Genomic DNA, 26,771 nt, shown 5'->3' with positions numbered 1-26,771 from the left:
AGTCGAACCTAATTACAATTACTATCCAATAAACATTATTTTATAAAGTGAAATCATACAAAAGGTTGCCACGCACTTAACGTCTTACACGTTACTTTTTAGATTAATTATTATTGTATTCTTTTATTATGTCATTTTTGATATTATGTTTGTATTAAAATTTCAAGCAATTAAATTGAAATAGTTACTTAATTAATTAATAGAGCCGAGATGGCCCAGTGGTGAGAACGCGTGCATCTTAACCGATGATTTCGGGTTCAAACCCAGGCAGGCACCACTGAAATTTCATGTGCTTAATTTGTGTTTAAAATTCATCTCGTGCTCGGCAGTGAAGGAAAACATCGTGAGGAAACCTGCATGTGTCTAATTTCAACGAAATTCTGCCACATGTCTATTCCGCCAACCCGCATTGGAGCAGCGTGATGGAATATGCTCCAAACCTTCTCCTCAAAGGGAGAGGAGGCCTTTATCCCAGCAGTGGGACATTTACGGGCTGCTAATGCTAAAAAAAAAAAAAGTTACTTTATAATATAGCTGTTAATTAAAAAAACTAGTAGGTAGCCTCTTTAAATATTCCTTTTGATGTTACTCAAGTAACAAAGATGAAGTACCAAATTTCGTGTTTACTAATATTATATATGAGTAAGTAACTCTGTCTGCATGTTTGATACGCTTTCACGGCCTAAACAATGAACCGAATTTGAAGACATCTTAAAGCTTAAACCCCAAGGAAAGACTCAAGCAACTTTTTTATATTTCACAACTGAAGACCAAACTTTAAAACATGAACAAAATCGTAGGCGACTAATTATTTAAAATATTTTTTTTGACAATTTAGGTAAGAATATTAGGTAACATCGTTGCATAAATACAGTCGTAAACTTTCTGGCAAGTCCGCGCCCGAACTCGCTACAGCCTTTGAATTTTTATATGTATAAAAGCGAAATAACACTCAACTGATTAATCACGAAATCTCAGATACTACAAATTTTAAATTTGATAGGTTGGTTCCTTATAGGATGACAGACATCTGCTTTTACGAAATTTTACATAACTACTAACTAACTAAGGAGGTAAACCCGCAGGTTCAGCTAATCTGCTATAAAATATATCTCTCTTTCCTTCCTACAAACATTTCAACATGATGACGATGAAGGGTATTAAAAAAACATAAAATAATTTATATTTTTTTTTTATTTACATATAAAACTGTTACCATTTATTTGCTAACTATATGTAATACAGTCTTACTTGTATAGTCAAAATATTGGCAGTTTATTAAAATACATTATATAAAAACAAATTCAGAATTCGTGAAACAATAATTATTAAATTCTTTGCAAGATGGAAATCATTTTCACACGTAGTATTGGTATGGCAGGGTTTTGTGTAGGCCTATGTGGCTAACGTATCCGATTGTCATTTACTCTATCAGAAAACTACGGTTTCAATACCTCATTGGCAATGAAATTACATACAGAGAGGATATATTCGGCATGAGTACAACAATAATTGTTCCAGTGGCTCATATGATCTACATATACAAAAATACTTTATAGATATTCCTATTAATATACTACTAATACTACCTGTTTAGTAAACTTTTAAGCGTTTGAAATATACAATAATTACAGCACTTTTATATTTAATGTCTGAATTGAGTAAGTGTTAGAGATAACATTAATGATCTGTGAGCGAAGCAGATTTAAAAAACTTGGTGATGGATAGTTATGTAGTTATGAACATCACATCAACAACACAAATTATATTAAATGAATGTAATCTCATTTGAACAAGTCGTTCAAATACACTCTAATCAATTTTTTTTTGTGTATACAATTCCCACACAATAGAAGTAAAAATTAATAATTAAACATATTTTTTTTTACTTTCTATCGTGACGCATTTTCATTTCTAAAGAAGTTTCACTTCAATAAATTAATGCACAAACGACTCAGTGAAAGTGGAAGAAAGATTTCAACTATTGCACCAGAAACTTATTTAAACTTTTATAAAACTTCACTACAAAAATGACTTATGTATCGCTCTGCGCTTTGTGAATATTAATCAAGGTGTCATCAAGTTACCGGTACATTGTAAATGGTCAGATAAGCAGTAGACAATTTACGTTGGTTTACAGTACATATTACACAATCAGTGGCGTAGCTAGGTGGACAAGGGACCCCCTCTTTAACTTATATTGCACTTCAAAATTATAGATAGGAATAAAAATAGGATACAGGATACATTGAGATTAACTTATCATTAGTAGGCTAAATCCATATGTCATCTCTATTCAAAGCTTAGGTTAGAGGGCCCCCTGAGCTCCGGGGCCCTGGTGCACTGCACCACCTGGCCCTACGATAGCTACGCAACTGTACACAATCCTTTGCTATAGATTATAACAAAAAAATGCAAAGTTTTAATTGATTCTAAACTCTACTATTATTATAAATGCGATATCTTCGTTGAATACATACTTGCGATGGCAACGGAGTGACGGATAGACATGATTAATATGAACAGGCAAAAATCCGGGTGCCACGCAATTGGGGATCGCCTCGCGGATAATGGTGAAGTCTGATACCATTGGTGAGGCACGCGGGTCTGTTAAAAATATTTTTTAGGGGAAGGGGAGATCGTTAGAACACTATCTGCATCAGGGCTGTTGTTATTGAGTTGGGGGGTTCTTAGTACCCCGGGAATCCCCCCTAGGAATTGGAGGACCGCATTTGCAGGCATCATGGATGCGATCGACCCGACGGAGAGGGTACCGCTGGTTGTAGTGGGTATTCCGGTGTACTAGGGTCATCCTGACTCCTGGGCACTGGCAAGTCCCACATACGCACACTTCACGAAAAAAACATAGCAAGAAAAAAAAGTTGTTGTTGTGCTTAAGATGGGTTTAGATATGAGCCGAAAGGTAACATTTTAGTATTAGATTTTGTATGAGTTTGTAGACACATATAAGATTACAATGTACTCCATGGCAGAAGGAATAAAGACAATCAAACTTTAGACATATTCCGTGTGATTGGCTAATAGCTCGTTTTTTTTTTTTTGGATTAATATATCTTTATTAATAACACAAAACTTTAAGCTTACTTCCAAAGCAACCATAACAACATCACCTTTACAAATCCTTAGTGTTATTATGTCAATTCAAAGTCGTTTATATATCTTCACTCCTGCTAAAGGCATATGTTATAGTTAATTAAAAACTTTTCATCAGGATTTTTTGAATTATAATTAACTATTTACAATAACAATTATATTTAGAACACTCTGTCTTGGTATCCCGAGTCCTGGGGCGGTTGCGCTGGCTTAGGTTGAGCGCCTGGTGGATGGTGGTGGTGCCTAAGGTGGCCGGGTCGGCGTGGAGGAGCGAGGTACTCGAACATGCTCTGAGTGTGCTGGGCTAACATATTGGCAAGGTCACACGGCATGGGATCCGTCCAGAAGAAATCGTGGTTCAGCGCTGTGTCTGCGTCATAACTGCAAATATAAATTAATATTAATATTTGATATAATATGTGTTCTTGTTAATCAGCAACAATCACTTACAGAGTGAGTGACTTACAATATGAATTTAATGTCTAATTTCATATAAATAATGAGCTATTAAGAATAATAAACAAAAATTATAAAGGTGATTTTATGATTATCAAAATACATATTTAAAAGAACAATTCTCCTTCAAACTTTTCCTCAGTTCTAGTTAATTTAACCAACATTCCGGTGGTTCTACATTAAATTTTATCTTTTAGAATGACAATTCAAAAAATTCTTATAATAAAGTAAATATACACAAAGATTTGAGTGATGATATCCTCTTATAAACACTATTCTGATCAAAGTTTAAACTAATTTCAAACAAGAGGTAATGTTATAGTAAGCGGCGTATCGTGAGCATAACGTTGATCTGCTCAATAGTTACACTTTTAGGTCTCTTTGGAGGAAGGAGCCAGGGGCGTCAGTTCACTTGTCATTTGGCCGAAAGTTTACTAACGACTCGTACTGACTATCATAACTTAAATGACTCACCGTTTCGCTGGATCTAACTGCAGCAATTTATCAAGCAAGTCGCAACCGTAGGGATCCTTTACATACGGCTTTAGCCTTTCCTGTAAAGCCAAAAATTTAATAAGTAATAATTTTACCAAAAAATATTAGGTTAAATTTCTGTTAATTTAGAAGGTTTAGTGACTGGAGGATGTACAAGTACACACATTCGGCAGAAGTATCACAGTAGTCACAATTTCTTGAGACCATCTCGGGTTTGTATATAAATTTATGTTTAATTATTTAATATAAATTTGGGTATCACCTTTACTTTTCTCTTTTGACCCTTGGGTAACTCCATTTTGTTGTACAGATCTAAACTTTCAACCCCCGGCCAGACATCAGGTGTGCAAGAACCACAAAGCTGTGATATTAATATTAACTGCTGTTGTTCTGTGGGACCCTGAAAAGTAATGATTATTTTTTTAAAATGATATTACTTATTTAAATAAAAGTCGATTAAAAAAACATTTTTTTTTTCGTTACTGTCAAGTGTGTTCCAACCTTAAAGGGTTTTTTCGTAACATTTTAAATGGATTACAGATATAAAAGTTTGATAGTAAATGTTATTATACTTTATATTTTTTAATTTTGTGTGAGACGTATTTTGCCAATAATTACGTTATATGAAAGTAACACAAAGGGAAAATGTTGGGTGTTTAATTTTGAAAATGTCAGTAAATTGGTACACCAAAAACTGAAAACAATAAATGAAAAAAAAAACTTTTACTTTATAGCGGCTATATCTGTCACGAGATTACACTCCTCACATTTATGTCTTTTTTTTTATATCTTAATTACGGTAAACGATACCCAGAAAATGAAAAGGACCATAATTGAAGATCGTACAAAAAGCGACAAAATAGTGTTATTCAAAAATAATCGTATCTCAACGGAGAACCGAGTTATGAAAAATGGAAATTACATTTTTTCAAATTGGTGTAAATGCACAAGGCTTTTTTGGTCGACAATTTAAATTTAAGCTTTTTTAGGTTATATCCAAAACTTGGCTTTCTCGGTTCATTTGCATTTCTCACCCGTTTTACCCGACGTAATGACTGGACTACAAAGTTTTACTCAACTTTTATTCAAATATATAAAATAAGTTTCAATATTCTCTTAAAAACACCGTTTGAAAATCTTTTAACTTCTAATTGGAATTTCTATCAAAGTTTTTAATTTCGATCCTGTTCCATTTCTGTTTATTTATTTTTAATAAATCAACAACATTGACTACTAATATTTTTTCAGAGACATGAATAATTCTAGTTCTCTAATCCTGTAAATGTGTCACTGTTGGGCTAAGGTCTCCTCTCTCATTGAGTGTATGTTATGGAGCTGATTCTACTGTGCTACTCCAACTGGGTGTGTGGATACACATGGTAGAATTTCATTAAAATTAGACATGCAAATTCCTCACAATGTTTTCCTTCAGCGCTGAGCACAAGTTAAATTATAAACTACAGCTTAAAGTATAATAGCTATACCCACCATTTACCCCAATTTAAAGCCTTCTTTTTGTGATGATCATATATACACCATTCACAAGACACATGTGGGTTAATAGAATATATATATAAACCTGCATAATAGGCGAACGAGTCCACATCTCCGCCATGATGCAGCCAGCACCCCACATATCCACAGGAGGCCCATAATTACGGTCACCTGTAATATTTACCATCTTTGTCTAAATAGGCAACGGAAAAACAGTTTAGCATGTTACTCTCGTGTTTGTCAAATGTTTTAATTTTTTTAGTTCGGTAGCCTTTTACAAGCTTTAATATTATTGATAAGTTTTTAATATAGAACTATATTTACTACTAGTATTTGCTTGAGACTTTGACCATATGTTGAACGTCCTGACGTCTGTTTCACGTATTAAAAAAGAAACCTATGTCCTTCCTAAAGGTTCAAGCTTGATTCATACCAAATGTTATCCAATGTTTAACCGTTAAAACATCACAGACAATTACGTTACGTTATGTTTACAATTACAATATAAGTATAAATTGTACATGTTATCTTTAACAGCAGTTTATAGGAGCTATTATGGTCAAATTTGACCAATGTTTGATCATGAATACGTAAAACAGGATAGTCTATCAGCTTTGGCCAGTTTTCATCTCATTCATACAGGTTTCCTCACAATGTTTTCCTTAACCCAACCAGAAAATTTGACTGCAATGGTTTTTGCCAGGTTTTAATTAATTCTACAAAGTTAAGATCCACAGAACCTATCCTATTCTCAAACAAATCTCAAAGCTCTTTTTTATATAGGTAGGCAGACGATCAATAGGGTCACCTGATGGTAAGTGGTCACCACTGCACATAGACACTAACCCTATAAGAAATATTAACCACTCCTTACATCATCAACGCTCCATCAAACTTGGGAACTAATATGTTATGTCTCTTGTGAGAACAATACTGAGTACAGTATAGTAGTAGTAAATTATAGCTATAATTTTAAGATAACATACCTAATAATAACTCAGGAGGTCGATACCAAAGTGTAACAACTCTATTTGTGTATTTATTAGCTTGCCCCGACTTAGCGACGCTGAAGGCTCTCGCCAATCCGAAATCAGCAAGTTTTAAAATACCATTCTTAGTTATTAAAACATTAGCGGCTTTCATGTCCCTGTGCAGAATTTTATTGCTGTGAATGTAGTATAATCCATTAAGTAGTTGCTGCATAACTTTTTTTATTTCTCCTAAACTAAATTTGACATTCACATTCGATAATAGCCCGGCGAGATCGTGTTCACAGAAGTCAAAAACTAAATAAAATGTTGATCGGTATTTATTGTGTAATGTTGCCTTTGTTCTGCATATTTCTATCAAATTCACGACGTTTTCGTGTTTCAAGAGCTGCAATATCTTTATTTCTCTTAACGCGGTTATCGGAAAACCTTCTTTTTCGTTGTCCATTAAAACTTTTTTCATTGCAACGAACTTTTTATTGCTATTCCTTGCACGCGCTTTGAACACTTCCCCGAAGGTTCCTTGACCAATTTTCGCTACTTTTTCATATTTGGAAGACTCGTCGCAAAACGGAAAGTCGAAGTCTTCGATGTATTTCTCTTTCTCTCTCATGTTCAGAATAGTTGAACTAGTGTTTAAAACTGGCGCAGGCTCCCGCGGAGCGCTGACGCCTTGCATTTTGGAAGCTATTTTGACGGTTTTAAATAACTATTCTACAGAATAATACACTTTCCACGTGATCTTCTTTAAGAAGTAACGTGGAATCTTTTATGATGAAATGAAAGCAGGACATCAGCAAATCTGAAGAATTAGAAAATATTTTGATAGCGTCAAACTGTCAAATGTCAAAATGACACATTGTTTTGAGAAAATTGACAAAATGGCAGGCAGACCACAGCTTAGTATAGGTCTAGAAAAGCGTTCTGTTTCACGACATAAAACTTTTATTTCGTATACCTATCATCCTCATCTAATTATATATTTTTATTTAATTTCAACAAATATTAATACAAACAAAAACTTTTTTTTAAATGCAATGTAAAACATACTTTGTAGCGTAGTTGTTTGTTGTTACTTTATATTACTGTCAAATGTCATTTGTCATTTGTCATATCGACTATCGTGCTAGCCGTCAATCGTCAAGTCAAATAAGCAATTTTGATAGTTTCGAATTTTTGTTTTATCTTGATAACTTTCGCATACTATAAATAAACCAGTATTTATCAACATAGGTAAGTGTATACTATTCCTTATTTTAATAATTGTTTCAATTAAGAGTGATATAAAACGACAAAAATGCGTAAGTACTCTTAAAGGCGCTGCACTTGCAATATCGATCCAGTTTAGTTAAATAGGCCGAGCTGTTTTCGCTCACCTTTCTATTGTTATCGTACCTTGTTTGATAAAGCGGTACGTATATTAAATAATTATATGACATGCAATGTATACGCCTACTTTTTTGCCAAGCTATATATGTAAATAGAAACGATAATAATGTAAAAAACCCACGTAACGCCAATTGTTTTGTTGCATTTGTATATAAATAATTGCACTATCGGTAAGTTTACTAAATTTTATAATTGAATTTGGCTTTCTTTAATATGTTTGAGAATATTTTAAATCAAAAGCTACATCTTTCTTTTTAATACAAACACTTTTTTTTTTTTTTAAATGAACATTATTCTAATAGACTTAAGTCCATTACAAATAAAATTAAAATTATATTAATATCATTAGTGTAAGCTAAGATCATCGGAAGGTTAGGTATATAAGTCAAGATATGTATTTTTATGAATCACTGGATAATTATAGTAATTTATTATGTTGTCATGGGCAATAGCGTTAACAATAGACAATTAATTAACATAAAACTATAAAATATACCATTTCATACTCCAGATATTCTAAATACTTTATAATGCAGTTATGTGTATTTTTTTTTTTAATTCGATCTTAGGAAGTATATTGATTGCCTTTGTAGGTAAGTAAAAAAAAATTAAAAGAATGTTTGTGTGAAGATAAATGATCAATAGTGTGTCTGTGGTTTTGTAACATAACAAGTTAATGCAACAATTGCCTTCATATATATATATCAGTATATCTATACTAATATTATAAATACGAAAATTACTTTGTCTGTTATCTCTTAACACTTAAACCGTTGAACAGATTTAGATGAATTTTGGTATGGAGATAGTTTGAGTAATTCATCCTTCAAGGTGGTAAATGGCGGGGTGACGGTTTGTATGCTTTAAGTTAAGTTTTATAAATTTTGTGGGGGTAAAGCTACAAGTTGACCTCTAGCCTATTACATATTTCATGAGATATGCTAATAACTCAGCTATGTTGTACACTATTAATAGTTTATGATTAATATATCTTTACTATAATACAACACTATTACACTAAATTACTTGTTTCCACTTTAAATTTACTTCCAAACTTCCGATAACAATTTCGTTGCTGTTCAAAACGCAATTTTTCGCAAAACCATAGATTAATCAAGCTCTCGACCAATGATATCGCGTCAATTTACTGTCAAATGTTGTTTATTTCGCTTTTCTCTTATGGTTGGAATAAAGTATAGTTTATTATACCGCATGACATATATAAATCTAAGGTAAGACCTTTATTGCTTCTTCATTTAGAATGGTATATAGTAGATCTAAATTAACCTGTTAATTAGAAAATGAAAAAGTAACTTTATCCTATGCATTTCCTCCCCCACTAAGAATATACGATGAATGGGTGATACCCAACTGGCCTGCACAAACCTCTACCTCCAATTTTCAAGTTGAACGTTGTTTCTTCTCTCTGTCATCGTTGATCTGACATATGGTAGAAGGAGTCAGCATTCTTTAACTAACCACCCCCTAAACTGCAGTTAATCTTAAATGGCTAATTCCTTAAAAGTTATAAATACGAATGTAAGTTTGTTACGCCTAAATTTCTTAACTAAGTAACCGATTATCATGATATTTTGTATATATGTTGTCAGGGTACAGTAAAAGATATAAGATGAACTAACATCTACCCCCCCACATTCAGTTAAACCGGTGGACGGAAAGTAGTTATTCTATACGTTGACAGAGATTTATCGTTTTTAACATCGTGTAATTTATTTTTAATTCCGTTCAAACGATCGTGAATATCGTGTTTTGTTTCGTATTCTTGTTGTTGCTAAACGATTTGCCAGTGAAGTTTCATGAATCAGCGCGTGTGCGAAATCGCGTGTACATGCAAAGATCTCATGTTAAAAGTGACCGCGTACTGCGATGGTGCTTCGTCGGCGCTGTTGAATTTACATTTCAAAATTCGAATAAGATATTTGTCAATTTTTTTTTTTGGTAATATCTGATGTCTTATCTGCTTTTTTTGTTATTTTTTTTTTTCAATAGGACAAGCAACAGTAGATACAATATCACATCAATATAAAAAAAATTGCATTCCAAAATTATCTCGGCAAATATTCTCCTATCTACAGGTAGACTCACCTTGCACTATCACATCGCACAATATGTATTAAAAATATAAATTAAACATAATCAATGATTAGAGATAAGAATTATAATACATATTTTTAAATAATAAATAATAAAGCCAAAAAGATATATCATAAAATGGGAAATGAGCACAAAATCCGTCTGTGTATAGTGTCGAAAGAAGGCGTCCGCGGTTTCGCTTGTGTTTTAGGGAGTTGTTCGTTAGGTTTTATGCATAAAAAGTACCCAATGTCTTACTTTGGAATTTCATGCACTTCGGTTTAGTAGTTGGGCCATTAAAGAGCAACAGACAGACAGAGTTACCTTCGCATTTATAATATTAGTATACAAACCAAAAAATACACGCGAACATGCATAAAACAATAATAAATGGTTGCTTTTCGTTTCGTCCACTTGAAAGTGGGGGGTTATGTGGGACTCACCGGTGCCCTGGACGCCGAGTGCGCCCCGGTACACCGGAATACCCACTAAAAAACCGGCGGTACCCTCTCCGTTATTCTGCGGGCGCCACGGGATCGCTTACGCATGCTACCGTGACGCCCTGACGGTCGGCCCGCCTATGCGGCCTTCAACATCTAGGGGGGATTCCCGAGGTACTGAGAACCCCCCCGACAAATTTGACCTGACCTGACTTTCAAACGAATGTATCGTTACAGCACAATGGCCAGCGAGAGCAGTTCGGCTGTGTTGGACCTAAACGACGCAGATGCAACGGACACAGACGCTCCGAGCGTGATGGACGTGGATGAGGTCCCAGATGGAGCGCCACTGATCATGGAGCATGGATACGACATTGCTGTCAAGGTAATGGTTACAAAAAAATATAGTAAATGAATCTTTATTGCAAAATCTTACGCAACATATGATCTATATGTTGTTCTATAGTTGTCGTGGGCGTTCTAACGTTTTATTATATATGGGGGGGGGGGGGGGGGGGTTGACCATAAAAAAGCCAATGTTCTTCTTTGGAGTTCGAGATATCAAAATCAAAATCCGTTCAGTGGTTTGGTCGTGAAAGCGTAACAAACAGACGGAGTTACCTTTGCATTTATAATCTTAGTATAGATTTATATAACCATCTCTTGTACGTGCGTGTGTCGGTTTTAAAATAGTATCAGGATACAGTACTTACGAATACTTAAGCAGAGAGAGGGAGATTACTCGATAGTAGGGCTTTGGGTAAATCCGTCTGGGTAAGTACCACCCACTCAGAACATATTCTACCCCCACACAGCTATACTAAGTATTGTTTTGTTCCGGTGAGAAGGATAATAATGTCAGGGTTGTTGCAGGTCCAAAAGACGTCTTAATTGATTAATTTCTAAGGTTGGTGTAGCATTGGTCATGTAAGGAATGGTGAACATTTCTAACAGTACTAAGGTCTAACTGTGGTCGCCAATTTGGCCGTCCACGTACCTATTTTTTTAAAATGAAAACATTTTACATCTCCATCAGGTGGATGCTCCAATGAAACAGCTGTCAACTCTTGAAACGTTCGTTACGTATCGTGTCCGATGCGTCTGCGCACGTTGGACTACACCGCCACACGTCAGGCGACGCTATAACCATTTTAAGGTAAGCTTTGTTTATGTAATATATTATTTCAACCACAAGTAAAATAAAAAAAGCGGCCAAGTGCGAGTCGGACTTGCCGATGGAGGGTTCCGTGGCAGCAAGTTACAAGGTTTATGTTTATAAAATTAAATGTTTTTTTTATATTTGAGTTGATTGAATTTTTTGATTTTCAATTCTAAGTATGGGGAACCTCAAAATTTATAGTTTTTTCTTCTATTTTTGTGTGAAAATCTTTATGCGGTTCAGAGAATACATCTACTTACCAATTTTCAAGAGTATAGTTCTTATAGTTTCGGAAAAAAGTGTCTGTGACATACGGACGGACAGACAGACAGACATACATGACGAATCTATAAGGGTTCCTTTTTTTGCCATTTGGCCACGAAACCTTAAAAACGTTTGACCTTGAATTGACGCGATATCATTGGTCGATATCTTGAGTAATCTATGGTATTCGTTATGGAATGTCGGCTAAGTCGTTATTGAAACTTTGGAAGTAAAATTAAAGTATCAAGAATTGTTTGCAGTGCACAATACAGCCGAGCTAGTAGCAAATCGCATTGAATATATAAATCTTGAGATTTTCTTCTCGTGACATTGAAATATAGTATTGACTTTCCGGAGTCTAAAATCATAAGACGTAGACGCTTATTGCTTTAAGATATATGTCCAAAATAAATATAATTAAAATAAATATCCTCCTATCTGATTTGGGAATGAAATGTTCGTCTCCAGGCTGTTTCAAATAACTAAAATATAATTATTATTGTACATGGAAAATGGAAAAAAAAAAAAATATCGCGCTGAGTTTCTTTCGCCGGTTCTTCTCAGGTCCGAGTTGTTAAATTCCGAACCGGTGGTAGTATTTTTGACTATCAATAAGCAAGTGTAAACACTTCTATATTGAATAAAGATTTTTGGCTTTGACTTTCTAATCCAGCTCCTCCACAAGCGTCTGGCCGCGTCTCACCCGCTGGTGGCGCCGCCCCCGCTGCCCCCCCTACACTCGGCGCGGCAGCAGCTCGACCGCTACTCGCCGGCCTTCGTCGCGGTGCGGTGTCTCGCTCTCCACTCATTCCTCGGTGAGATACTATAATTGTCCAAACATTGTCTCAATGTAAAATCTTTGTAAGTACTCTTGGAATATTTGCAAGTATAGAACTGAATTTTCATGTGCTTAATTGATGAATATAATTTATCTCGTGCTCGGCGGTGAAGGAAAACATCGTGAGAAGACCTGCATGTGTCTAATTCCAACGAAATTCTGCCACATGTGTATCCACCACCCCCGCATTGGGAAACTTACCGTTTGTAACTGTCTGTCTGTCTGTGAGTCCCCTTTAACCACGTGAATCAACTGGTTGACTTTCAGACAGGATATATTATATATGTATTTAACTACTTTGTATTTTAAATATTGGTAATGATTATTTACTGAGTTACTTGCCGGTTCTTCTCGGTACAATCTACATTCCGAAGCGTAATAGCTAACCTTGAATATAGTTTGTAAAATGACAAATCAAAAGCGCTTGTAAAAGGAACCTGGATGTGTCCAATTTCAAATCAAATCTGCCGCAGGGAATCCACCAACCCGTGTGGCGAAATAAGCTTTAAATCTCCTCAAAGGGATACCTTAGCTCAGCAGTAGAACAAATATTATATATGAATGTGACCACGCTTATTTCAGTTTATTTTTTACAATATCGGTAGGCGGACGAGCAAATGACCCACCTGATGGTAAGTGGTCACATCCGCCCATAGACAATGGCGCTGTAAGAAATATTAACCATTTCTTACATCACCAATACGCCACCAACTTTGGGAACTAAGATGTTACGTCCCTTGTGCCTGTGATTACACTGGCTCACTCACCCTTCTAACCGGAACACAACAATACTGAGTACTATACTATACAATACTGAGTACTGCTCTATCGTATCGAAGATGTTATGTCCCTAGTGCCTGTAATTATACTGGCTTGTTTTTAGTAGATTCATCGACCCTTTTAACGGACCACAACAATGGAAAATATTTGGGTTGAAAAACTTACGGAATTACTCAAACCGTTAAGTAAAAACTCTCTACATATAATGTTTAAATATTTAATATTGCAGGGTACGCCAAAGTTTTTGGTATATGCCCTAAAATTATGGGAATGTCCTTTGACTGAGGGACTAGTTTCGTTAACAGCAACAAATCTCAAAGGCAAATGTTTTGGAGGATGTCCTCTGAGCTGGTGTTGGTCACAGCAGCCAATCTTATGTAAATTTAAAAAAATTATTAAGAATATTAATTTATATAATTAATAAATAAATCTTATTATTCATTAAGAGAATACTTTTTTTGAAAAAAAACGCCTGGATTTAGGCTCGATTTCCATCACGGGACAGTTATTTTTGTAAAAAACAGCTTTGTAAATCTGTTTATTTGAAAAGAGCAATTATGCGAGTTTCTTGCCGTTTCCTCTCGCTGGAGGCTGCTTTCCGAAACGGTGGTAGTATTTATATATCGACGATTCAAAAACCCTTCATTGTGAAGTTTACCTGAATTAATTGATTTTGATTTGATTTGATATATTGCACACACAGACGTTATCCATTCGATCACACTAATAACCCGATGTGTCAATCTGACTGATCGAAAGTGAGTTACACGTCAGGAATTTTACGTGCTTTCCGTGGTACGAGAGTGTAAACAGCATCACGTTCCAAACAAAAACCTCCGATCTTTCAAAAGAATCAATTTTCTTGACATAAGAACCCGATATGGTCTCATCCGGGATTTGAACCTAGGAGTGTAGAATTAGCAACATTTGTTTCTGATTTTGGAAATAAATATACTTATCAGTAGACAAGCAAATGGACCACCTGATGGTTAGTGAACACGACTGCCCATAGAAATTGGTGGAATAAGAAAGTTTACATTACATTTTATATTAGCAGCCTAAAAATTTCCCACTGCTGGGCTAAGGCCTCCTCTCCCTTTGAAGAGAAGGTTTATTTAGTTTAGAGCATATTCCACCACGCGCTCCAATGTGAATTGGTGAAATACACGTGTGGCGGAATTTCGTTGAAATTAGACACATGCAGGTTCCCTCACGATGTTTCCTTACGCCGAGCACGAGATGAATTATAAACACAATTTAAGCACGTGAAAATTCAGTGATGCCTGTTGCTTGCCTGGGTTTTAACCCGAAATCATCGGTTAATGTGCACGCCTTCTAAACACTGGGCCATCAAATTGTAACCATTCCATTTTTACATCATAACCAAGAAACTAAGCTGTTACACTGGCTCACTCACTTTTCAAGAAATAACAATACTTGAATGGTTGAATATATGAGCAGTGGGTGGTACCTACCCAGACAAAATCACAATCGAAATATTATTTATTCAAGTAGACTCATGAAAGCACTTTTGAATCGTCATGTTAGTGTTGAATTAAGTGTCAAGCTACCTCCGGAATCGGTTCGGAAAGTAGATTCTACCGAGAAATACTACTAAATAATTCTAGATACTCTTTTTCACCATTTTAATTACAGATTATGTCAGTAAACTATTTTTTTTTTTTCACAAAGCCCTGCCACGATAAATTATAGTGATTCGATTTCTTTTCTAGATCGCATCGCGAAACATCCAATTTTAACTCACAGTGAAGACTTCAGACTTTTCTTGACAACGCCCGATGAAGAACTGGACAAGGTAGGTTCTCCCAAGTCTATAAAAAAAATATGTCTGTAATCGATAAAATACATAAATATTAGTTACTAGCTGAGATAGCGATTTCGTGCGCGTTTGAATTTAACAAAAAAGTTATCGTTGTAGCCTAATTTACTCCTTATTACATACTATCAACCAGTGAAAGTTCCGTCAAAATCGGTCGAGCCGTTCCAGAGATTAGCCGGAACAAACAGACAGACAGACAAAAATTTAAAAAGGTGATATTTTGGTATTTGTACCGTGTATATATGCGTTTAGTAAAAAGCGGTTATTTTAATATTACAAACAGACACTCCAATTTTATTATATGTATAGATATAGACATCGCGTTCCAGTCGAAGTGATTCAATTGTGATGTTTTTCTCACTCACAGGTTTTCAAAAGCGAAAACAGCGCTTTAAACCTTTGGGGTCTAAGCAACGCGCTGTACGGCAGCGGTGAAGCGAAGCCCGCTAACGGTGCGAGGTGAGCTATCATCGACTGTAATTCCTATTAGGTCTACTTATAAGTTACGGACCTGCTGTTCTATTTGGAGCAGAGTGTTGGACCACAAAAGGGATGAATGAAAGACGGAGATGAGATTGTCGAGAGGAATCTGTGGTGTTACGCGAATGGATAGAGTAAGGAATGAGTACATAAGAGGAAGTTTGAAAGTGCCACCGGTAACCGAGAAGCTGTGTGGAAACCGGCTGTCATGGTATGGGCATGGTATGCGGAGGAATGGGGACCATGTTGTGAGGAAGGTCTTGAGCGTGGACGTGGATGGGTATAGAGGAATGGGACGACTAAAGACACGATGAATGGATTGTGTAAAGGACGATATGGCAAAGAATGTTACTTGGAGATGACGTCAGACAGAGAAGTATGGAGATAGTGGGATAAGGGCAGGAGGATTATGATGATGATATAGTGTACTTTAGTTTTATTTACTACGTCTATGAGATGATAAGGGGTAACCACCCCATACACTCTAAGGAATGTTAATCATCCGACACATCGTCAATACCTACCTAGTCGTGTCTCGTCTCAGTCGTGCAGGTTTCCCCACTGTGTCTTCCTAAACCCAACTAGAACATTTAACCGCAGTGGTTCTTGTCAGGGCTTAAACATGTTCTACCAAGTTAAGATCCAGAGAGCCTATCTTATGCTCAAACAAATTTTGAAGATTTTTGTTTTTATATAGATAGGCAGACGACCAAAAGAGCCACCTGATGGTAGGTGGTCACCCCTGCCCATAGACAATGGCCCTATAAGGAATATTAACCATCCCAAATATCGTCAATCCGCTAGAAACCTTGGGAACTAAGATGTTATGTCACTTGTGCCTGTAGTTACACTGGCTAACTCACCCTTCAAACAACATTACTAAGTATTGCAGTTTGACGGTAGAATATCTGATAAATGGGTGGTACCTAACCTACCACCCTACCACCAAGTATGAAGTAGTATTACTTATTACTTATTTTTTAGTCTTGTTAGGCTTACAATAAAGCATATTGTATCTTTATAGTTTCCGCTCGCACCTTAACCCGCGTTTTAGGAGGGGGTAAGGAGGGGGGGGGGGGGAGGCGTGTTAAGTATCCTGTCTCCTTATATGTAGCCTTGACAACGTGTATGCAAAATTAAATGATGTTTGGTTTAGTAGTTACGAGAAAACGTAACAAACAAACTCACACATTTATAATATTCGTTTGTATTGTATTCTGTGTTTCAGAGTAAAGGATCCGGAGTTCAGTTCGGCGGCGGACTACTTGCAGTCGCTACAGCAGAAGTTGACCACTCTCTGCACACTGACCACCAAATTATATAAGGGCTCAGTGTCTCTGAGTAGTGAACTTATGGGGTGAGTTTTTTTATGTTACTAGCGCCCCGCCTCGACTTCGCACGGGTGTGATGCTTATACTAAATATACTACTGAATGTCTTGATATACGTTCACAGTTTTTTCAGCGCAAAAAAATGTGTCTTTTACGACGAAGTTATCATTGTTTAATTTATCTATTAAAAAAAAACCGCATCAGAATCCGTTGCGTAGTTTCAAAGACCAAAGTAAGACAGGGACAGACAGACAGCGGGAAGCGACTTTGTTTTATACTATTTATTGATTAACCGAACATTATTTTGATATATCATTACAGTAGAAAAGAAGTGCAATTTAATTTTTAATAAAATAAAAAAAGGAAGACCCCCCCCCCCCCTGCTCTGTAATTGCGCAGTGAACTACCACAGGTCCGTTGAGCGCGACGTCTCACCCAGAGATGTTAGGGTAATTTCATAATGACATAGACAACTATACTACTAAAGAACACCCTAAGCAGTCCAGGCTGTCCTGGCGAACTTTGGTGTCTAACCGCACCGCTTCCCGGCGCAGCATGCGGCGCGCGTGCGACGCGTGGGCGGTGTCGGCGGGCGGGCGCTGCGCGGGCGCGCTGGCGGGCTGCGGCGCGGGCGCGGGCGCGGCGGGCGCGGCGCGCGCGGCGGCCCCGCTGCGCCACCGCGCCGCGCTGCCCGCGCTCGCCGCCTACGCGCACGCGCACGTCGACAAGATCCGCGCGCGCGACGCGCTGCACGGTACGTGCCTCGGGTGGCAGGCTGCCGGCCTGAGGCCGAGCCGTTTCATAAGGTTTGAAGTTTCGCCGCGATGCTTCGATGTGACAGATTTTCATTGAAATTATATACAGTGGTTTCCTCACAATGTTTCTCATTAGATTCGCATTAGATCAGCGTGATGGAGTATGCTCCAAATTTTTCTCCCCAAAGGGAGAGGAGGCCTTAGCCCAGCAGTGGGAAATTTACAGGCTGACACTGTGAACAATTAGATATATTTTTATATTGTTTTAATGAGATTTATGTCTCTCCAGCCGCGTACGTGTCCGGCAACAACACGACGGACGAAGTCCACAATAGGTAAGTTATATGTTATTATTATATAAGATAATTTTTATTATATATTTGAGGATGTTTAAGTATATATAATAGTACATAATACTTAGATCGCAATTTTTTCATCCGTAATGTAAAAAAATGTATTTAAAAAGTATATATGTTTCCGTAAAATTATTTATGATACTTGCTTGAGTAGGTTAGGTTAGCCATTCATTCTACCGCGATGTAGTCTCAGTTAATATTTCTTAAAGTGGTAAGTAATGTCTACGGGTGGTGTTACCACTTACCATCGGGTGGCACATGCCATTCGACTATCAATCAAAAGCATTTGAATTACAGATTGGAGCAAGCTTCAGAGGCGTTACGTTCCGAACTCTCCGATTGGATACCAAAAACGCACGCAGAAATCAAGTCGTTATTACTAGACTTAGCAGACAGACAAGTGAACATACACACACAGACTCTAATGGGCTGGGAGCACGCCCTGAAACTTTCCACGGACGATATATCCGAAATGTTCAAGACAGTGTCGAAAACGGCCGTGCAAAATCTCTCGCCGTCGAAATGCCGAAGTTTGACGACGCCAAACGAAACCGAGCAAGATATAGACGACATTGACAATTACAGCAACGATTCAGATCTACAGGATGTTTCAAAAGATGACATACAGCATGTTTCAAAAGATGACGTACAGGACGTTTCGAACGATGACATACAGGATCCGAAGGATGAAAGTCACGTGCAAGAGTGCGTCAAGGTTCAGAACGGTGACGATTACGGGAAATTGGACTCTATATCGAAGGAGGACAGTTCGAAGTCGGATTCGAGGTTTTCGGACCCATTGCAGGAATTCTCTGAAGTCGATCTCTCATGATTCTGCGATACATTGTTTTGTAATGTTATAAAAGATTTTTAAAATTCCAAAATTCTTTGTGTTGTAGTCATGATTTCATCCCGTTAAATTGCAAGTTTCGTATAGTAGCCTCAATACTTGGATATTAATTTGTATTGACAATTATACTTAACCAACCCCCCCCCCCCTCCAAATTCTACTTCAATAATCAATTAAAAGTTTATTTGCGTAAAAGCTTTCAAGTTTTACGTTAGCATATTCTAAAAGAACTTTTGGATCGACTTTTCCCAATATTGAATGTAGAGCTACCGGTCCGAAATGTAGATTCTTATGTATATAACCGGTTAGATATTCGGTGGTTTCCCCTTTTGTCCAATAAAAACACTTGTGAAACAAATGAGATTCAATTTAAAAGAATGTCGCAAAGGATTATTGGAAGACGAAATTAAGTTACCTTAAACTAGTGTTGGATATCGAACGATTGTCTATCGATAGTTAGAAAGTTATTTGCAATAGTATCGATACACTATCGATATTATCGTCACCTATTAATACTGCCGAGCCGAGATGGCCCAGTGGCTAGAACGCATGCATCTTAACCGATGATTTCGGGTTCAAACCCAGGCAGGCACTACTGAAATTCCATGTGCTAAATTTGTGTTTATAATTCATCTCGTGCTCGGCGGTGAAGGAAAACATCGTGAGGAAACCTGCATGTGTCTAATTTCAACGAAATTCTGCCACATGTGTATTCCGCCAACCCGCATTGGAGCAGCGTGGTGGAATATGCTCCAAACCTTCTCCTCAAAGGGAGAGGAGGCCTTTATCCCAGCAGTGGGACATTTACGGGCTGCTAATAAATAATAATAAAATTAATACTGTCGATAACTCCCCATGAGTAGAGTAATATTATGGTAAACATCGATAGTATTTACAGAAGACTACTAGATACTATCAATAGTTTTAACAATGTCCATTATACTAAATATTTTTCGAGGTTAGTTATTGCTTGTTCTACAACAAAGCTCAAACTAGTGTTGTATATCGATATGCCACTAGCGATCGATTGCCTATCGATAGTTAAGATGTAAGCGATATTATCGATGATCGATAGTATTGTCACGTGTCAACAGATTCATGGAGAGCTATCGATACTATCGATAACCTGAATAGTTTTCGAGCTCACCAATCGATAGTAAGCATGTGTTCGATACATAGAAACACATCTAAAATCGGATGTCGCCATAAAACAGATGTCATGGATTCGATGTTAATGGTTAACCGTTTTCACCGCGTCTAAAAACATCTGACATCTGACATCTATAGTTGGTAATTTATTAACATTATACTCTTTCGGAAAATGGGTTAGTACCATTTGACGACCAAATCTAATACCGCGCGTATTACAGGCAAAAACATTAGATACTTAACACGTACCCTCGGACTTCGTTTCTCCGCCCATGTCCCAAACTATTTGCTTCGGCGCAGCATTTATTCTAGAATTGAATAATAACGATTTTAATTTTGTCAGATAAATGTAATAAAACAAAAAATTCATATTGACAAAGGAATAATTCTAAAAATGAATTCCAAATAAAAAGTAATCAATGCAATGAAACCTTCTTTCAAAATTGACAAAATTAAAAAAAAAAACATCAAAAAATAATTTCCCAAACCTGAGACACTCCATCAATGTCTTCTAAGGTTACCGTCTTCTTCATTCCTCTACGCTCTTCACTCTATCAGACACGGGCAGAAAAAAGCTTAGGTAACTCCGTCAAGCATAATTGAACGTATCTTTAATAATTATTTTTTAATCTGTTCAAAAATGTTTGTTAGTAATTTTAATTTAAATGTTTATAATTATCGGTAATTGTAAATATTAATTTAGTTTATATTGGTATAATAGGATTTCGCATAATATTTAACACTTCGATATTGATTTTAAAATACTAGAGACTGAATCGTAGCTATCGTTTATATTTTCTCCTTAAATAAACCATAATAATAAATAATCTACTTATTTGCCGAATTTTTTATCTAATTTTTAAACATTTTCTTGAATAATTTCAAAATTATCACTATTCGCGTAATTTTTAGCGATCATTTTAAATGGCGGCAAAAACGGCTTCAGTAATCGCCATTTTGATTTTTGAACACCCTGATATTTACCAAACATTAAGAACGATTTCGAAATTTGAAATGAACTTCTTAAATTACTACAGATTAAATAAAATAAAATGGGATGTATATTAGTAGGAATTTATCTAAAATTCTTAATGTATTTGTCGGCCATGCTGGTCTCGCTCTCGACTAATTCGAGAATGTTCCATAGATAATATAGAAAATAAAATATAGTTTTTACAAGCAAGCTACTGAAGCTGAAGTAATTGTTACCAGTATGAAATGTCATATAAATGTCAAGTACATCAATAGTTTCACATTTTTTACATAAATATATGTATATTACATGATATATTAACTGTGTGTAACATATATTTTGTTATGAAAACTATATAAAATAAAAATGTATGTATATCAGGCAACTAACTTAATTAGACATTCGAATAACAGTGTAGCCATTTTACTAAACGGTGCCGTTCAAACGGCCAATACATTCCGTTCACAGAAAGATTATTTAAAAAAAAAAAAAATTTTATTTTCACGAGACTCAAAGGCTAATTACTGTATATTATGAACGGAAAATTTATTGATCGGTCGAACGGAGGCGTTAAAAGGCTATTTAAACTAGTTGGATGTATGATATAGTAGCACTTTTTAATATTAGATATTATTTCTAAAGTCAAAAATAATATTGAAATGTATGTAAAATAATAAACATTGTATTTGTGTAAATAGCTTATGTAATAACGGCAATATTAAAAATATACTTTATTCGAATCATATAGGCCCTTTTGAATCGTCATTATACAAAGTTAATTTTGAAGTAAAACCTATCAACGGTTCCAAATTTATATATTATCGAGAACTTTCCGAGCCGAGATGGCCCAGTGGTTCGAACGCGTGCATCTTAACCGATGATTTCGGGTTCAAATCCAGGCAGGCACCACTGAAATTTCATGTGCTTAATTTGTGTTTATAATTCATCTCGTGCTCGGCGGTGAAGGAAAACATCGTGAGGAAACCTGCATGTGTCTAATTTCAACGAAATTCTGCCACATGTGTATTCCGCCAACCCGCATTGGAGCAGCGTGGTGGAATATGCTCCAAAACTTTCTCCTCAAAGGGAGAGGAGGCCTTTATCTCAGCAGTGGGACATTTACGGGCTGCTAATGAGAACTTCCGTCGACTGCTTTGGACCAGTGGCTGGATAGTCTTAGATCTCGAGGTAGTTTTTGGGCTATGTCCAAAAATTTTCAGCAACTGTCTGGAAGTGTCTAAATCCATGTACAATATGTACGGTGTACGTAAAACTTGGTCCTGCGTCTGAACTCTTTCGTGACGAATTTGCCGTCCCATTTGATTATAGTGCGTCTGTGTTTGAACACACAGTTGTGCACAAATATGTCCTACATATACTCTATTCCAGCCAAATAAATAATACAGCAAATTGATGCGATATCATTGGTCGAGAGCTTGATTCATCTATGATTCACTATGGATTTGCGAAAAAATGGCGTTTTGAACGTCGACGAAACTGTTACCTAAATTTTGGAAGTGATAAGTGGTTAAGTGCAATAGGGTTGTATTATAAATTAATACATATCAATCATAAACTCTCATTTGTGCACAACATAGCTGAGTTATTAGCGAATCGCATGAAATACGTAAATCTAAGGTTTGTTTATCTTTTTTCCTACTTCGACTGGAATAGGCTATAGTTGGCTGGTCTCCCATAGAAGTCCGTGACCGAAATCGGTCAGGATGACATCATCATAACTCTTTCCCAAATACACACTCATTAACTATTTTATTATTAATTGCTAATATATTGTACTTTACGATTCATAAAATAATTTTAATATTAATCTAACATGTATTTTGGTTATTGAACTAAAGTTAGAAGCGAGCTGTGACGAACGGACATATAGAACGGATATCAATCATTTAAATTGTATTCGAATTTTCGCGCCAAATTGAAAATGCGAATAATTTAATAAAATCCAACTCATAAGCAGTGCCAAGTAAATATATAGAAATAGTGTTGAAATTATCAGTATAGTTGGTTAGACTAGTGATGTTCATAATCGATATTATGTATATATTTCTTAAGAAATTATCGATATTTGCGAGTTTAGTTTGTTGATATAAAATCTATTGTATAATTTAAAGTGAACATTTAGATCTTATTAAGTGATAGAACGTTCATTCTGTTTTCTTTGTCTATAGCGCGACATTGAACTGTCAATTTGACGTTTTTGTTTTTTTTTTTGTCTATTGCAATAATCTATTTTTCGTCTATATTTGTATATAAGTACTTATGCATTTGTTTTGTATATAAAGAAGTATTTATTGTTTACAGTTGATTAATAAAAACTCTTAGTATTATTACATTGAAGTTTTATTTGTATCATTATCGTTTTTACGACATATTTAAGATTTATAGGTAACGTCTGTGTTTATAGCAACAAAAAATGTCTCATTTGTAAAGCAAGTAAAACTAGAAGTGCGTTTCGGGACGCCCGACAGAATTGATAACTTAAAATAATCTAAGTTGAAATATTTAATTTGTTTAACTTGAGAAAAGCTTAGGTTATTACTGAATATTTATGTATATTAATATGATAATGTAAAAAAGGTTATTTATTAATTAAATCTTTTATCGGTTATAAAATTTTATTCTTAGTTACAATTCTTGAATATGTACAGTTTTATTAGTATCATTATTTATTATTGCCTGCCTACCGCTGCCGTATCCGTAGGAGATAGGGAAGCCAGACAGACTGGCGCCGTAACGCGTTACTTTACGAAGACCTTACGGGGCTGTAGCCTTCTGCAAAACTCTCTTCTGGTATAAGGCTTATGTATGTAAATAAATAAATATTGGACAACATCACATACATCACTCTGATGTATGTAGCTAATGCACTTTTGTTATGGAAAATCAGAAGTAACGACGGTACAAACACCCAGACCCAAGACAACATAGAAAATTAATGAACTCTTTCTACATCGACTCCAGGCCCGCCGCTAGTTGTTTCGTCGCCCGCGAATTGTGGCGATATGGAAATACCGATTATGGCGCCCTTGTTTTTTTTTTTCGCTGGTAAAACTCGTAACGCGTTTCCCGCACATAATGTGGAGAGTATGTGGGGCTCGCCGGTGCTGACGGCGCCTGAATACCCACTGTAAAACCAGCGGTACCCACACCGTCTTTTTTTCGGGGGACGTCACGAGATTGCTTGCGCATACTACCGAGACGTCCTGACGGTAGGCTCACCTCTGCGATCCTCCACATCCTAGGAGGTCCACATCCTAGGACACTTATGTTGTGAGGAGAAGGCGTCCATAGCGAAGACGCCTTCTCCCCGGTCTTCTTCGGCGAATCGGGTCAGCAGCACTTTTATCACGCTTTCACTTCGTGGCCCCCTTCTGTGCCATAATGTTTTAACAGAACGAGACCATTTCCTTCCAGCAACTGTCGATCATAGCGTTTATCACGCTCGAGCAGCGAGAGGTCTCCGCCTACAATGGCCGCCAGGGAATGGCGCTCAGTCCCCCATGCTGCACACGCAATCAGGCTGAGTCCGAAGGATCGCCGCACTCATGATAGTAGGGTGTCACCTCTCGCCTCACTATCCGATGCAGGTACCTACCGATGCAGCCGTGCCCGGCAAGCACATGTGTCAGCCTGAATGAGAGCGTGCCGTGTCTTCTGCTGAGGGAGACTCCGGGACCTCTTCCCACCTTCTAATCAAGACTTGCTGGGCTAGAAGCCCTGACTCGCTCCACCACCACCAGTCCTGGATGATCGCCGCTTGACCTTGCTTTCACCCGGAATCGGTACACTTCTGCAAGCATTTCCGCCTGTAGTTCCTAGGGTGGATCGCTCGCAAAAAGTGTTGCCGCCGTCCATGACACAGTATGGTAACCCCGTATCGCTCTCACCGCTATTACCCTCTCCGCAGCCTTGTTACTAGCGGGGAGGGAGCCCACCCAAATGGGTGCACCATACAATGCCATAGAGTGCACCACGCCAACGTATAAACGCAGTCAAGATATTTTCGGCCCTTACGTACGTTACTGTACGTTAAGTAGAAGGCGAACTAAGGCTGAAGGCGCCGGAATACCCACTAAAAAAACCAAAGTTCCATCTTCCATCCAGGATGAGGCCCTGTTCAGGCCCATTAGAAGCTGCTCCCTTGCTCTCTGTTTGGTACAACATATCGCCTTTTGTAACTACTTTTTCAACTGGCGATATGCGGCCCACAGCTGCGTACACCCTCCGCGTCCGGTTTGACGTCGCCCTTAACTCTGCTATTTCGGGCGACCACTAGTATACCTGATGGCGCGATACCCTTCAAGCCGCCCTACGACTGCTTTGAGTTTTGTCAAAATAATGTTTCCTTATTATAGTGTCGAATAAAATAAAAATTAACGAAGACGAAACATTTATTAAGTACATATAATTAAGTACTTATTATGAGTATTATGATTGAATTATAATCACACCCGAAACACACGTCAAAATAACTATTAACAAAATAATTGCAATACAATTTGTCATCTTTACTGTTTATCTACCAAAACACTGTCAGAATGCGTACTAGTAATAGGTACCTAACCTACTAACTGAGAAGGAAGCTTATAGGGGATACCCCTAACTTCGGCAGTACTGTTTTTCATAGGATAACAGACGACGGACGTTTACGAATGCATCTTAATTTCAACGGTTGCCAATAGGTGGATGTGTTAACTTAATTCGGTACAATATTTTTCCACGCTATGAATAATTTATTATACTTGAGGCTTGGTGGGTATTATGACAATGACTTAATTTAGGTACGTGATATATTGCTCAAATTGCCGCCCCCTGGGCGTACCGCCCGTGTGCGGTGCACGCTTTGCACGCCCACTTACGGCGGCCCTGATCGACTCGGCCGGGAATCGAACCCGGGACCTCAGAGTAGCGTACCCATGAAAACCGGTGTACATACTACTCGACCACGGAGGTCGTTGGAGATAAATATTTATTAAAGTTTTTTTTTAGTAAGGCAATACAAAAAAAACGTCTTAATTAACTAATAACTTTTCCTGCGATTTCGCCCGCGTATATATTATACTTGAAACCACTAGAGATCCATTAATCTTCACACTTCTCCTAACACCTTTTTATTAGTGATAATTTCATCTAAATCGGTTGAGTGGCTTAAGAGGTACACTACAATGACGTTAATTCAAAAACGCCGACCCAGTTGAAGGATGAAGCTGACTCACTATGAGGAAGCCAATTTAATCGTTTTATGAGACGTTTTACAAACAACAGAACTATAAGTATGCGTACTTTTATACTATCAAAAATTAAACCTGATAAGGACTGATTCACACAGCCTAAAATGTAACAAAGCTTAAAATATGAGGAATTAAATAAAATAAAAAAAAACACGATTGCGAGGTAGATATTTATTGAATAAATAAAAATAAAACATTATAATATCTATGTAAATACCATTTCATATATAAACTTAAGTATAGCTCACAGCATTTTTTTATTTCTATAAAATAA

General features: G+C 36.8%; 2 protein-coding genes across 3 annotated transcripts; one reads left to right on the top strand and one right to left on the bottom strand.

Annotated features, from left to right (window-relative positions):
* Positions 1-3,240: 3,240 nt before the first annotated feature.
* On the bottom strand, positions 3,241-7,378 carry LOC125074712 (cyclin-dependent kinase 9). The gene is made up of 5 exons (XM_047686123.1): positions 6,546-7,378; positions 5,645-5,730; positions 4,328-4,465; positions 4,045-4,124; positions 3,241-3,495 (listed from the first exon to the last, which is right to left on the bottom strand). The coding sequence occupies exons 1-5, from the start codon at positions 7,225-7,227 to the stop codon at positions 3,276-3,278; spliced, it is 1,206 nt and encodes a 401-aa protein (XP_047542079.1). The 5' UTR covers positions 7,228-7,378; the 3' UTR covers positions 3,241-3,275.
* Positions 7,379-7,671: 293 nt separating this feature from the next.
* Positions 7,672-19,663, top strand: LOC125074669 (sorting nexin-7-like). Of its 2 annotated transcripts, none has more exons than XM_047686045.1 (10): positions 7,672-7,781; positions 10,709-10,856; positions 11,508-11,627; positions 12,568-12,709; positions 15,246-15,328; positions 15,720-15,811; positions 17,061-17,189; positions 17,717-17,916; positions 18,207-18,252; positions 18,571-19,663. In XM_047686045.1, exons 2-10 carry the CDS (start codon positions 10,713-10,715, stop codon positions 19,103-19,105), a joined length of 1,491 nt encoding a protein of 496 aa, XP_047542001.1. In that variant the 5' UTR covers positions 7,672-7,781; positions 10,709-10,712; the 3' UTR covers positions 19,106-19,663. The 2 variants fall into 2 exon arrangements, with proteins under 2 accessions (XP_047542001.1, XP_047542002.1); XM_047686046.1 differs by lacking the exon at positions 7,672-7,781 and adding an exon at positions 7,915-7,959.
* Positions 19,664-26,771: the final 7,108 nt, after the last annotated feature.

The sequence above is a fragment of the Vanessa atalanta genome, chromosome 28, assembly GCF_905147765.1.
Source record: "Vanessa atalanta chromosome 28, ilVanAtal1.2, whole genome shotgun sequence".
Taxonomy (NCBI): domain Eukaryota; kingdom Metazoa; phylum Arthropoda; class Insecta; order Lepidoptera; family Nymphalidae; genus Vanessa; species Vanessa atalanta.
The sequence above is the reverse complement of the archived record's forward strand: the minus strand, read 5'-3'. Positions and strand labels throughout refer to the sequence as shown.

Coding starts and splice junctions, on each gene's coding strand:
- LOC125074712 (XM_047686123.1), bottom strand. CDS start 7,227: ATGCAAGGCGTCAGCGCTCCGCGGGAGCCTGCGCCAGTTTTAAACACT. Junction 4,466..5,644: donor CTCGTTCGCCTATTATGCAG/GTTTATATATAT, acceptor ATTACTTTTCAG/GGTCCCACAGAACAACAGCA. Junction 4,125..4,327: donor GTCAAAAGAGAAAAGTAAAG/GTGATACCCAAA, acceptor TTGGCTTTACAG/GAAAGGCTAAAGCCGTATGT.
- LOC125074669 (XM_047686045.1), top strand. CDS start 10,713: ATGGCCAGCGAGAGCAGTTCGGCTGTGTTGGACCTAAACGACGCAGAT. Junction 11,628..12,567: donor GACGCTATAACCATTTTAAG/GTAAGCTTTGTT, acceptor TTTCTAATCCAG/CTCCTCCACAAGCGTCTGGC. Junction 17,190..17,716: donor CTGAGTAGTGAACTTATGGG/GTGAGTTTTTTT, acceptor TTCCCGGCGCAG/CATGCGGCGCGCGTGCGACG.